General features: G+C 41.5%; 1 protein-coding gene across 4 annotated transcripts in view; it reads right to left on the bottom strand.

The window, feature by feature from the left end:
• Positions 1 to 9241: 9241 nt before the first annotated feature.
• N4BP2 (NEDD4 binding protein 2) overlaps positions 9242 to 13880 on the bottom strand; it is a 33353-nt gene continuing 28714 nt past the window's right edge. For 3 of the 4 annotated variants that reach the window (XM_021533195.3, XM_021533199.3, XM_021533198.3), the window contains 3 exons: positions 13651 to 13819; positions 11725 to 11848; positions 9242 to 10969 (listed from right to left, as the gene is read on the bottom strand). In XM_021533195.3, the coding sequence (XP_021388870.3) occupies positions 10924 to 10969; positions 11725 to 11848; positions 13651 to 13819 (339 nt within the window). In that variant the 3' untranslated portion in view covers positions 9242 to 10923. The other variant, XM_031504559.3, reaches the window with a different exon arrangement.

Here is a 13880-nt window from a genome sequence, read left to right as displayed (position 1 = left end):
ATACTTAAAAATACAACTACTCTTCTCTGTTTCGTGCTGAGATTAATCCAGATGTGAAGCCATCTGTTTAAGTAGTTTGCATTTTCAAAAGAGTGCATCCATCTGTAAAAATACTTGATAAACAATTTTTGAACTGAGTGAACTCAGCAAATAAACAAAACTATAGATTAAGAGAGATGTTCTAACATGTCTTTATTTCCACCCATTTCCCTCCACTATGTCTGAATGATCTTGACCCACTAACTTCCCAAAAATAGTTGAATTTAATTTATTTGAGACCTTTCTCAGTAATACACATACTCCACGCATTTGATCCACTGTTTCACTTCCAAGAGACCTGGAACTCCAACGAAAGACCCTCAGTTCCATGCACACTGCACATGTAGGTAATTCCAAAATTAGATGTAAAATTGATACCTGACCTGTTTCTCTTGATCCTTGGTTGTTTGTTGGCTTGGCTTTTGGGAGATTTTTTGTCTTCCTTACTGCAGTTTTTCTGCTCCTTTTCACCTCTTCATGCTGTGCAATGAAGGGGAACATCTGGCTGTGAGAGAATAGTTAATATATAAAAAATACATTGCTTCTCCTTTTTTAAAAAATCATTATGAGTCATTATCTGTGACTTTCAGAAACAAACACCTTGTTGCGGAAAATATTTATGGGGGTGGAGCAAAGTCTTGCAATTTATTTTTGCATTGAGAAGTAGGCTGACAGCAAAAATAGTCTTAAACCACATGTAACTAAAGGTTTATAAGAAATTGTGTAAAATAACATTACCCAGGATCTTGACATAGGTCCATCTACAAGAAAAGTCATATTTCTTCTTAATCCACTGCTTTCTGTCCCTCTTGGAGAAAAAAAAAGCTTCTGGTGTTAGGAAGGGGGTTGAGATTAAGGAAGGATGCTGTTCCTGTCCTCCCTGCCTGATTTCCTTTTAGTTCTGAGATTCACTCAGCTCAGATATTGGTCTGTATTGGGTAATGTGATATGTGCAATGCTCAGGAAGTAAACCATGACACTCCTTAACCCTACAAGCCTTTCTCCTCTCCCAGATGATCATTAAGTTACACAAAATAAAGCTAATTGTTGCTTAGGTCTAGCCACTGCACCAGACATATAAGCAAAACACAAGAAGAAATACACTTATTTTGTGGAGGAAAAAAAAGTCTAATTATTTTTTGACATCATTTTCAAAGGGAGGCAGGAAAAATGTATGTGATCAAGATGCCAGCTGTGTGTTGGGAAAACTGGGATGTGCCTATTTGCTTTCCCCTGAGTTCCTAGGCAGTATAGGGGAAATCAGGTAGGTTGCCCAGACACATTTCAGCCTGGGGGTGAAGTCATTCTCTTCCCAGGAACAGACACCTCAGCAAAAGGGAGGCTTCCTCACGGCATGGCAGAGAGCAGGCACAGCAACTTCTGCATTATTCATTGCGAGAGCCCTCAATCTGAAAGAGGAAATGAAAACGCAGTCTCACAAGGACTTCCTATATGGATTTTGGTAAAACTCTCACGCATTATTCACTATACCTTCATGAGTTTAGGCTTTGGCTCCTCAGCAACCTAACGTGGGTTAGATACTCCTCATGTTTGGTAGTGAAGGGGCACAAATTGAAGCCTGATAGATCAGAACCCAAACTCTAGCATGAGGCAGGTTCCTGACACATTGTGTGGGCAGACCTAGAGGCCTTCAGAGCGTGAGTCAAAGCCCTCCAGAGAAGCCTAAATGAAGAAACATGCTCAAAATGCCACCCCCTCCCTGCGGACTCTCTTGCCTCCTTCCTGAGTTACAACTCAACTCAGCTCCTGAGCCCCTTCTCATGCCATTGCCTCTTCCTCTTCAGTGACAGGCTTGTCCTATGCCTCAGGTGGCCACAGAGCAGCCCCCCAGCTCCTCCTGCTCTGCAGGGTTTGGCCCTGAGCTTCTCAGTTTCTGGGTGGACTGCTGAGATGGGTACAAGGCACAAAGCAGCTCACACCTGGGCATGCCTGAGCAGCACAGACCTCTCAGGACCAAAACAGAAATCCCTCAGTTGTGCAAACAATGATCAAACTTGGTTTTGGCACCAAGATTTGGATGCAGTCATCTCCATTCATCCAGCCCCTTTTCAAGACTGATGCAGCTCCATACATTAAACCCATACACTTCTGAGGGAAGGCAGGCAGAGGTTTCCCCACTTTCTGAGACCACAGCTTTCTGCTATCTCAACTACAGAACCGTTCATTATTTCTTTCATGTTCCTCCACTGTGTAGAGGTTACTAATTAGTTATTTCTCTGGGATAGTTCTCTTGAGATCAGGCTGTCAGCAACATGGGCTGTGTGACAAAACTACATACTGAATGTTTTCTTGGGAATCTGATGCACAGAATCTGGTGTCCTAACTTCCTAGCACAATTCCTCCTGTGACATCAGCGTGGAACTGGTGGACAATATAGGGGAAGTGATTTCCTCCAGAGTGACATGAAAACCTACATCCCCTTTCTTGAAAGTAAAGCGTGCTTAGGAACTGCACTGAGGGTTACTTAACTCTCCTGTCTCTCATTCTGAGACAGCCTAGCATATAAGGAGTCATATCATATATCATAGAATGCTTAAGGGTTGGAATGGACCTTAAAGATCACCCAGTCCCAGCCCCCAAGGCCATGGGCAGCGACACCTCCCACTAGACCAGCTTGCTCCAGGCCTTATCCAACCTGGCTTTGAACAATGCCAGCTTTGGGATGTCCAGCTGACTCCCTGGCAACCTGTTCCAGTATCTAATAACTAATTCAATCTTCTTCCCCCAAATCAGGTACTATTTCCAAAATACCCACCTGTCCTACTGAAGCAACAAGATTCTTTCTGTGTTTGCCTGGTTGTGGCTTTTTTGCTGGCACTCTGGGAAGACATTTGTCACCTCATGGGTCAGACATGGGCTAGGAGCAGACCTCTCTGACTCGCAGAAGCTGTTCCTGTCCCCCCTGCCTGACTTCCTTTTTGTTCTTGGATTCACTCAGCTCTGATTCTGGTCTGCCTCAAAGAGTATGGTGTGTGCAGTGCTCTGGAAGTAAACCATGACACTCTTGATATCCACTGTATTTAACCCTACAAGCTTTTCTCCTGTCCTAGATGATCATTACATAAAAAAGCGAATTGTTGCCTATGTCTAGCACCAGAGATATAAACAACACATAAAATATATGCTTATTTTGTTTTAAAATAACCTAATTTAATTTTTTTCCTAAATTTTCAAAGGGAGAACGTGCAGAACGTGCAAACCCACATCTGTTTCTCTAAACTCTGACTTTTGCCGTTTTCTCTCTCCCGGGGGCACATTCACACTTCCTTCCTCCACCTGGATCTAATGCAAACTAACGCCCGTGGCTTTGCAGTAAGCGTGGAGGAGGCTCCGGTTGTTTTCTCTGCGAAACCACCCCAGGGCTCAGAGCGGCCGAGGCGCTCCCGGCGCCGGGAACCAGCGCCGAGGGAAAGGCTGGCTCCTCCTTTGGCTGTGCCCGGGAGACGCCGGGCTGTGTCCCGGCAGGGAGGCGGCCGTGGAGCCTGCTCTCCCAGCAGCCCCGCCCCGGGGCTCCGGCTCCGGGGACTCGCCGAGCACACACCGCCTGCCAGCCACGAGGGAGCCGGCACCCCGCTCCAGCCCCGGCCCTGCTCCAGCCCCGGCCCTGCTCCAGTCCCAGCCCCAGTGCCTGCTCCAGCCCCTGCTCCAGCCCCTGCTCCAGCCCTGCTCCAGCTCCAGCCCTGCTCCAGCCCTGCTCCAGTCCCAGCTCCTGCTCCAGTCCCAGCCCCGGCCCTGCTCCAGCCCTGCTCCAGTCCCTGCTCCAGCCCCTGCTCCAGCTCCAGCCCCTGCTCCAGCTCCAGCCCTGCTCCAGCCCCAGCCCTGCTCCAGCCCCTGCTCCTGCTCCAGCCCTGCTCCAGTCCCTGCTCCAGCTCCAGCCCTGCTCCAGCCCCAGCCCAGCTCCAGCCCTGCTCCAGCTCCTGCTCCAACCCCAGCCCTGCTCCAGCCCCGGCCCTGCTCCAGCCCTGCTCCAGCTCCAGCCCTGCTCCAGCCCCTGCTCCAGCTCCAGCCCTGCTCCAGCCCCTGCTCCAGCTCCAGCCCCTGCTCCAGCTCCAGCCCTGCTCCAGCTCCAGCCCTGCTCCAGCCCCTGCTCCAGCTCCAGCGCCTGCTCCAGCTCCAGCCCCACGGCCCTGCCCTGCCCCATTGGTGCTGCTGACTAGACTCGTCTTGTCAGGAAAGAAAACAAACCAGGCCTCCTGCCCCAGCTATGGGAGAGGCCATTGGGGCTCCCCTTGGGAAGCTCAGCAATCTGAAGGCAGCAGCTGGTTTTGTTTTGAATGTGCTTTTACCACTTGCTCCTGCTTCGAAGTGGGAGACAGGGATAGTTACACTGCTCAGTCTCAGGCTCTCTCCTTAGAGTTTCTCCTTTCTAGTCCATAAACATGGAGATGTTACCCCAAAAGAAGACTCACAACAGAAGCCTGACATAGGTGCCCTGACCCGCTCCCAAAGGAAAGCCCCCCTTGCCAGCCAGAGTGCATCATCCCTCCAAGGATGTTCTGCTGTCTACAGCACATCAAAGTAGCTACTTTACATGTCTATCTTGATAAATGCCCAAACCTGCCTATATGGCACTGCAAGACAGTAAAAGGAGATAATCTGGAAAGCAAGAAGGGCACACAGGTGAAGAAGCCTACTTTTACTCTAATTTCGAGACAGGAATCCAAGGCAATGCCTTCTGAGTTAGCTGATGTGGAGCAAACACTATTATGGAGAGCTCCCACACAGCAACTTCACTGGGCTACCATTTCTCCATTTACAGACCAAATTGATTAAATCTGTGTCTCTGGCAGAGGATTTCCAATGCTTCCTCTCCTGGCCAGTATGTATGGCTAGCCACAGATGTCTATGAAAGAGAGTGCTGTTTCTCAAGATAATACAATAATAACACTGATCCATGCAGTTGCTTACCAATTAGTGGTAACTAATGAGAAGCCACTGCTAGCCCACCCAGGACCCATGATGCAGAAAGTCAAGCAACATCAAGGGGGTCCTTCCTTATCATGGTTTTCAAGAAGACTGTGCCACTAGTAACATCCACAGTGGCACAGAACTTCACCAAACAGTACAATGCCTTTACGTCAGCTTCCAAACAGAGTGATCTGTCCAAGTATTCAACTGCAAAAACTAACCCAGGGTAGCTGACGGAAAAACCTTGACATTACCTTCTTCAAACCTGTGTGCAAAAATGAACTTGTCTTGCCCATCTCTAGCACAGAGCAGCAAATATATTTTGAAAACCAACTCTACCCCATCCATCTGTAAAGAAGAAAAAAATTAATCAAAATAATACTCCAAATACAGGATCTCCCTCTGAGGAAGAAATGAACAGCACGTGATGTGTAATAACATCCTTTAGCACCTGTTATACAGAGAAACAACTCTGTTCTGGTAGGGGCACAGGAAGAACTGCTGCCACCATCGCTCTACGTCATTGGCAAGGGCACCACCTATTGTCAGGCTACCTGACATGTTCCACCAGCAGACACATTTAATTATACTTTAATTTGAGCTGACACACTGTTTGTCTCAAACAATATTTTTATTTTACCATAGTAAAGTTTTCAGTCCTAAAGTTCAAATAATTTTCCTAAGTAAGGACAGACTACAATACCCTATTTCTCTTATTTAAATAGGGAGGCAGACTCTTAGAAGTGCACAGGGCTGCTTCTGAAGAACAAACTCCCATTTAGAAGCTTAACACTATCCCAGCACTCAGGAAAAAAGGGGTATGGACTGAAACAGAAACTGGTAAGTGAGGATGGAATGTTTCAGCAAAGGTAGGAGTTAAGCTGCCTCAAGACAGAAGGCAAGTCCAGCAGCTGTAACTCCACTTAAAAACATCAACTTGAGAGACTAATGCCCAAGCTGGACTTTCAGCCACACTGCCAGAGCAGGGAGTCCTGAGAGTAAGGAGCACACAACCAGCGAGGCATTTACCAATGCTGTGGTCTAGTAAGTGTGGCTCAGGATCAGCCATGTCACATTTAAACCAGCATCTGCCAAGCCTTCATGTATTCCCAAAACCTGTTTTCCCTGCTCTCTTGAACAGCTTATGAGTTAGAGCTTTGCTGTGGAAATGCACAGGCCTAACTTGTTTCTGCAATCAACCCAAGCTGCAAGGCAATGAAGCCACAGGAATGATTCTGTAGGAGTCATCTTGGGTCACGGCAAGTTGTCCTCAAACTGAGCTAATAAAATAACTTAGACTCCAGTCAGCACTTTGGTCTCTGGCATCATTCCACACTTCCAGGACAATACACAGGAAAATAGTTGCACCTGACCAGAACAGGGCAGGAAAAAGCCAGGCTGATGAGCTCTGTATCCACCATGGTACAGCACTGGGCTCCCTCAGGATCCGGCCTCTCACTCCCCCTGACCTAGGGGCTCCTGCTAAAGGAGGTCTCTGCAGAACTTCCCTCCCCCAAACCCCCACTGTGGCAGTGGTCAGACCGCCCCTCCCCTTGGTGGACACTACTTCTCTCACTCTCCCATGAACAAGCCAGCCTGGAATAGCATTTCTTCATCTACTTCAGGCCAAAAAAAAATCTGAAACCATGACCCCTTGTTTTCAGTAATTTGAGCATTCAGCTCGCACTTGCAACACTGAAATTCAGGCCACAATTTTATGCTTGCAGATGGTTGCTTCATCTGCCTACAGATGGTATCCTGAAGCCCAGCAAGTGGCTTTCATGTGAACTCCAAGACTACTATTTGAAAAAATTTGATACAAGCTGCAACATAGTTTTCCAAGGAAAGACAGAAGGCTATACTTGTGACAAAAATCCTTTATTAAACTAGATTCTGTAAATTCCATTTGTATCAGAAATTCTAAATGCAAATTACAAAACTAATTCAGTAAAAAACAAAATTATAGTAAACAGCAAAAGTACAACTTTATACAAGTAAAAAAATCATTATTTATTTTAATTTAAAAATAGAAATTTGTATTTTCCAATGTACTGGTCCTAACAGCTTTTACAACTGGTAGCTGCAATACTAGGTGTTTTCACATGCATATTCACATCTACTCATTTAATCCTCTGCAGAATTTATTTAGCTGAAATAGCATAAACAGTTGGGCTTTGGTTGGGTTTTAAAGGGGGATGTACCACATGATATTAAAAGGAAAAGCCAAAGACTGTCAAGGTATCCTGAAATACTTTTTAAAATAAATTTTTGCCCTATTACTTTCACAATCAACTGAAATAGTTTTCAACAGTCACATTACTTCAGACAATTTTCTTCATTATACATCTGGCCTTTTTTTTTTTCTTTTCTCTAAGATCACTCATCAATGTTAGTACAAGTATTAATTTTGTATATTAAAAAATGGTAATTTTCCTAAATTTAAACTTGGGATAACTATCAAAATGTTTTGTAAAAGAAGACACAGAAAGTCACATATTAAAGGCTACCACTCATCACCATCACATGCTGTTGAAGAATAGAATAGAAAGTGGTACACAAAATAGGTATTTTAACAGTTGTACATTATTTCAGAGTGCTGGTGGCAATACTGCTATTTTAATTTTAAGATGATACAGAATTTACACAATACCTCAGGATTCTCATGGATTCTCACTGCAAGAGACGCCAGTATGGCTGGAACTTCTAAAATATAACCTACTTTGAAATACCATTTTTAAATAATTATATTTCAAAGAATAAATCCCAAAATACATTATAAAATCAGTCATAGAAATACAAGAACTCCAGTGTTGTTTTTCTGGAATACTGGCAAGTAGCTGAAGGCACGAAGATCTTTACTGATAAAACTCTACTTATTTTTACTCTGTGCACTGATCTTCTGAGCTGTATCCAGCTCAGCACAGCTTTTAAGCAAGTGCTTGAGATCCTTCAGAGGATTGTTGTATTTTTTCTGAGTCTGATTTGCAATGCCTCATTTGAGCTGCTGAAGCTGACAGAGAAAGGATTGGTTCTGCCAGTGTTATGATTTTAAGCCATCATCTTCATCAAAGTTCAGCTGGTAGTCAAACAATGCATGCTAGGAGAATGACCAATCTACCCCAGACAGGGCATATTCTGATATGTTCATGAACCTCAACCTGTACCCCAGTGAAAGACAGTCAAGAGAGGAAGAGAGAAAAGTATTCCAAACTGCTCTTGAGCTGTGTATTTCTCTGCTGACTTTGACAGACTGAAGAAAAATTCTCCTAGCACAGAGTAGAGCTGATTTTACCCTGAACGTTTTTAATGTATTTATCCAAATAGGACTAAAGGATGAAAAAACAGTATGAAAGGACACTGAGCTCACCAGGAACAGTTCCGTTCTAAAAAGTTTTAGCTCGCTCCCAGAGACTGTTTATACACTTTTAATTCTTTAATCTCTTTTGTCCCCTTAAGCTTGAACTTTTAGTGTGCAGTGGTAATTTTGAAAAAAGGCTCAGGAAGTGGCAACTTCAAAAATATTCCTGAGCATGTTGGTCAGAGCATTTTCTGGGGAAGTGAGAGTCAAGTGCAATCATTATCATCCACTTGCTAAGCCAGAAGAAGGCAAAAAGCTGTGTTTCTCATCTCCAGGGTAAAGTTGTCAACTAGATTATGATGAACAGATGGGCAAGACAACAATTTTTTCTGCTTGTCTTTTGAACTAAAATCTAAGCTGTCTTTGTCCATGTCAGGAATGGTGTGAATATGCTGAATGAATCAGGCTGCCTCCCAAAACAACCAGAAGTGTTGGCACTTCCTCGTTTACAGGCACATCTCTGTAGGGCTTGGGCACCCAAGCAGCTCAACACACAATAGCTACCCAGGCCAACCAACAGGGACTATACTGCAAAGAGCTGTCCAAGAGAGCTGCAACTCCATTTGTTATAAAAACCTGTTCAGGAACAGAAGGAAGTCCCTTGGTCCAAAACCAAGATTTCGGCTCTGCTGAGATAGTTCTAACATTTGCAACCCAGTACAGCTGATAGTCTGAACTACTGTCTTAAGGCCAAGTGCCTAAACAGCATCTCTGTCCATTTTGGGCACTGTCACAGAGGATGGAATATGGACTTCACACAGGATATCATGCAGTGGCAGAAACAGCTCTGTTAGTGCTGTTTGGGGACCACAGATCTTTTGTATTTCACTTACTGATTCCCAGAGCAGTGCAGAGAGAATGAACTAGAGAAAGGACACAATTCAGATGAATTAAGTACCCACAAAAAATGTAAAACTTATTATGGCAGTCTATTATTATAGAAAGAGTCTCTTTGATTAAGTATTACTCAAAGCTATTTTTCCACTTGAAATCACCAGGAAAAGATTACTGTATTTGTTGAAGCATGACAAGCTCATTTTTAAGTCTACCATGCATCATATTCACTGTGTATGTATTAGAGTAAATACAGATATATTCAGGAAACATGTCTTTCAGCCTGTCAGCGACTTATACAGACACATTTTCAAGTGAAACCTATTTCTGTGGACAGCTTTTCTCACAGAAGTTCTTAGTTTATTAGTACTCATGTATGCAACTTGCAGAACTTACACACACATATGGATTCATACACAAACTCTATGTGCATGTAGTTCCTAGATAAAATTTACTGCAGAGTGGTTAAAAGTTTAAAAACTCCTCACATTAATCCTTAATCTATTAATACTGTTCCTAAAACACAACTCACATCTGTTCTGAAAAAGCTGTACAACAAAAATTCATATGCCTTTCAGGAGGCAAAGATATAAACAAACATAGCTATGCATTCTAGAAGATATTTCTATTTTAAAAGTGTTCTGATTATTTACTGGAAACACTTGCATAAGTAGAGATGCTTATATTTCATTTTTGAATGGTTTTGTTTGGGGTCTTTTTATGTTGTTTTGGTTTTTTTAATACAAATATTTCTAGATGCTGATGCAACACCACCAAAATCAGAGTAACTTTTGTACTCCCAGATTTTCCAGTTAAGCAATTACTTCTGCAATATTAGCATTCACTTTGATGTTAAAAATACATTTAAAATGTCTCATAATCATATTTTCTACAAGGAAATCACCAAACAATACACAGAGAATGAAGAAATCATTATTAGACGCTTGTAAAGTAAAATACTACTGCATTTGCTGCATTTAAAAAGCACAAAGAAAGAAACAATTTTAATCCAGTAGGTGGATCTCCAAAAGAGATTGAATAACAGCATTGTGGTTTTCCCTTTAAGAGATCACACTAAATCTGCCAAATTACCAAACACACGGCTGGCCTTAATGCAGAGGCCTTATATGCAACTTCCTTTAATATTTGGAGAAGTTTAGAATTAAGTAAGGATAATAGAACTGGTCAACTCATCATAACATAACCACTAAAATGATACCAGATTTTTAATGAAGCCTGGAAATACTCAGCACTCAGATGTAACTGGATTTGAAACACCAGCAGTTGCTCAGTTTCAGCCTCTCCTTTGCTCTTCTGAAGGGTTTAGCATAAAGTTCTGAATTACAAAATAACTTTGTACAAGATACTATGTTTTAGAAGTACAGAAGCCACAGAAATCAAGATGTGCAAGGGTCAAAAGGCAGATTAGGTATGCGAAGAAGACAGTTACATTAAAAATTGTACCTTAACTTCCATTAAAAACATCATATATTTCTCAGCAGAATTCTAAGTCCGCATTTCTGAGACTTCAAATCCTCTTAAGATCTTCCTTTTGCAGGTTCAAAAGAGGATCTATTCCACACAAAAATTTATTGGAAATATACTGGCAAATCCACTTGCTGCAAATTGAGACCAGTTCTAATAAAATATCATCCAAACAGATTATAAAATACCAGTGCAGTTGTTCAAAATATGGGGGGGGTTTCTTTCTGTTACCCGGTGCTCATCTGACACCTCAGTTTCTATATTCCTCTTTCCACAACTCAATTCAGCATGACTTTCAGGCAGCCTGGTTTTATTTCTGTGAACCTACGAAACAAGAGAAAAAGAAACTTCAACATGTAAACTATAGGCAATGCCATCACCTTCAATTCTCATCAAACATATGGTTAAGTAGTAAGGTCCTCAGTCAAGTGTGTGTGCATGTGAGGAAATCAGCATTATGTCCTTAGATGTGACACTGAAGGAGGATTTTTCAATATCTGGAGATATGAAGACCTGGAAAAAGCAGAAACTAAGACGAAGATTTGAGAAAAGAAAAACCTGCCCAATATTTCTGGTTATATTAATTCTGTTCCTCTATTCCTGTTCCTTTTTCATTCCCTCTTCTTTTAAAATGGATTTTCATCCTTCTATTTTGTAGAAGCCAAGAAGGAAATGGGAAGTCATTGCTGTTTTTGAGTCTCACCTTCCTCCACTGCTCTATGTAAAAAGCAGAAAACACACTGGTGCCAGCCCAGACATACTAAATTGCTATCCCTCATAAACTGAACACAAATACAAGTAGTGGGAACAAATAAATAGCAGGATTAACAACTTTTCACAGTAAAGCTAGCAATCTTGAATTGAAATATAGAATTAAACTATCTCAGAGGAAAGGATCAAACATTTAACAGGTGCTGCATTGGATTTGTGAAAAAACAGACTTAATTTAATATGAAACAGCAGACCAGCCCACATCTTTGTAGTAGTTTACAGCACTCTAAAACTAAACTTCAATTTTCAGTTATTTAAATGTGGGTTAAGAAAAAAAAAAATTATCAGTAAGAAAAATCTAAAGTCACCTGAAGTTGTGGCTTGTGAGGTATCGGATAGCTGCTGGTCTGATGCGAGCAACTCCTCCCTGACTATGGCTTCCTCTTCCCGTGATAACGCTGAGATACGGCTTCCCGCCCGTCTGCTGGTACTCTGCAACAGCAGGAATTGCAACCGTTAAAGTCTTCTGCAGCACAGACCTGGCATTCAGTACGAGCCTTCCATGCATTCTTCTGGAAACTCTCAGTACTCTTCTAGAGCTTTGCTCTCCCATGATGATATGCATATTTTAGATACAAATAGCAATTTTACCCTGTTCTGAAAAAGTCAAACATTTGAAATCCAGATTGCTTGCAAAATGTATATTGTGATCATCACAAAATCCTTCCAGTTTCACACAAGCTTTACTGTTTCTGTCATCTGATATTCAATTGGAATTTACATGCTGGGATATAAATTTAAATTGCAAAATTAAAAGAGGTGAGTGCCATTAACTGAATTTTTAAGTAGTGCTTCTGTATTGTTTCATGTTTTATCTTAAATTAATGTGAATAAAGAAATAACATTTTACTGAATAAAGAAATTAAGAAGAAAGAAAATATAAATCCAGCTTTTGATACTTATGTCACATTATTTGGACTATCTTCTGCTATGCTGGAGCATGGAAATCAACAGATCAACATATTTAATGAATTTTATTAGGGCACTTAGCCCTCATAACAAAAGAAATTGCTCTCTTCCCAGAGATAACAGAAACCTAAATTGATGAAGAGTTTGAAAAAGAGGGGAAAAAATTTAACTGGATTCTCACAACTAGTCAAGATTAGCCAGTTTGCAATTATCAGTTGACATGATGAGTTTCTTCAACTACTCTCCCCCACCCCATAACTTTATGTAGGTTTTATATTTACTTGTAATTATGCCAGTAAAAAAGTTCCCAGTATTGATCCTTTTTCCAATGTATGTACAGTGAAATTAACTTTTTTTTTTTTTTTCAGATTTAGTTGAATAGACTGAACAGAGAGCCCCTACTACCAATTTCAGTATCCCTGATTTAAGTACAGTTCTGGAAATGCAGCTCTAAAAAGCATTACGTTACAGTTTAAATTACGCAAATGTCATTGCAGGACCTGCATGAGATAATGGAATTTAATTCTCTCTGATGCATATTGGAAGACAAAGATTATCTAAGACCCCACTGAACACTTTTATTTATAGTCTGTGGATAGCTGATTCAAAAAATCAAGTTTTTGAGGCAGCACCTTGCAGAAGCATTCTCAGTGTGCTTAAATTTAGAGGGTAAACTAGTAATGCAGAAAATTGATCTTTTTACAGCATGGACACTCATGAAGTACTTGAACTCTCCACAGTGAGAAAAAATAAGATCTCAAGCAAAATTGCATAAAATTACATTTCTGGAAGCAGCAGTATTCTGATCTCAAGCGATGCTCCCAACAACTGATACAGAAGTTTCTGAAAGGTAGCTCAAATCTCACACTTTCATGTAGAAGTTGAAGATAATATCATCACTGCATCACTGTTGTTAGAATTCCAACATAGTAATTTTCTTTTAAGATTATAAAAGCAACATAGTTGTGACAAAGCAATGCAATGGTGACACATATGTTTGCATCATCTCCTCGGTTAAAAATGTCAGGAAGGACAGACCAAGTATTCAATAATAGTAATAAAAATGGGTAAAACACAAGGAAGAAAAAGATTCACAAAGAAACAGAGGGAAGGGGGCGAGACAGAAAGCAAGAATCATTCTCATGTCAAAGAAAAACAATACCACTGGGGTACTTTGAGAACAAGACAACACAAAGCCTAGTTGTTTTTAACATACATGTTATTAAAGCATGTTATTCATTCCCTCTGATATTGCCATGTATCATGATTTCTTAATAGAAAATGAGAACCATTTTTAGGGGCAAGAATTATTACCTAAATCCTACCTTCACTTTTTTCCTGCAGCACTCTGGACAACTGATGCACAGCTTCATCCACATGGAGACCATGCAAATCCAACACATTCATAGGCAGCAAGGAAGTATTTACTCTCTCAAAGATTTGCACAGCAGCAGCATGGTTAGCTTCTTTCATCTTCTGCTCATGAAGGCGACCCTTTATTCATAAGCACAGTGACTATTACACACCAAGAAATAATTTAAGCTCCACTCTGGTC

This window comes from Lonchura striata, chromosome 4 (assembly GCF_050655825.1).
Source record: "Lonchura striata isolate lonStrDom1 chromosome 4, ASM5065582v1, whole genome shotgun sequence".
NCBI lineage: Eukaryota > Metazoa > Chordata > Aves > Passeriformes > Estrildidae > Lonchura > Lonchura striata.
Note: the sequence above shows the minus strand (reverse complement) of the source record. Positions and strands in the feature narration are given on the sequence as shown.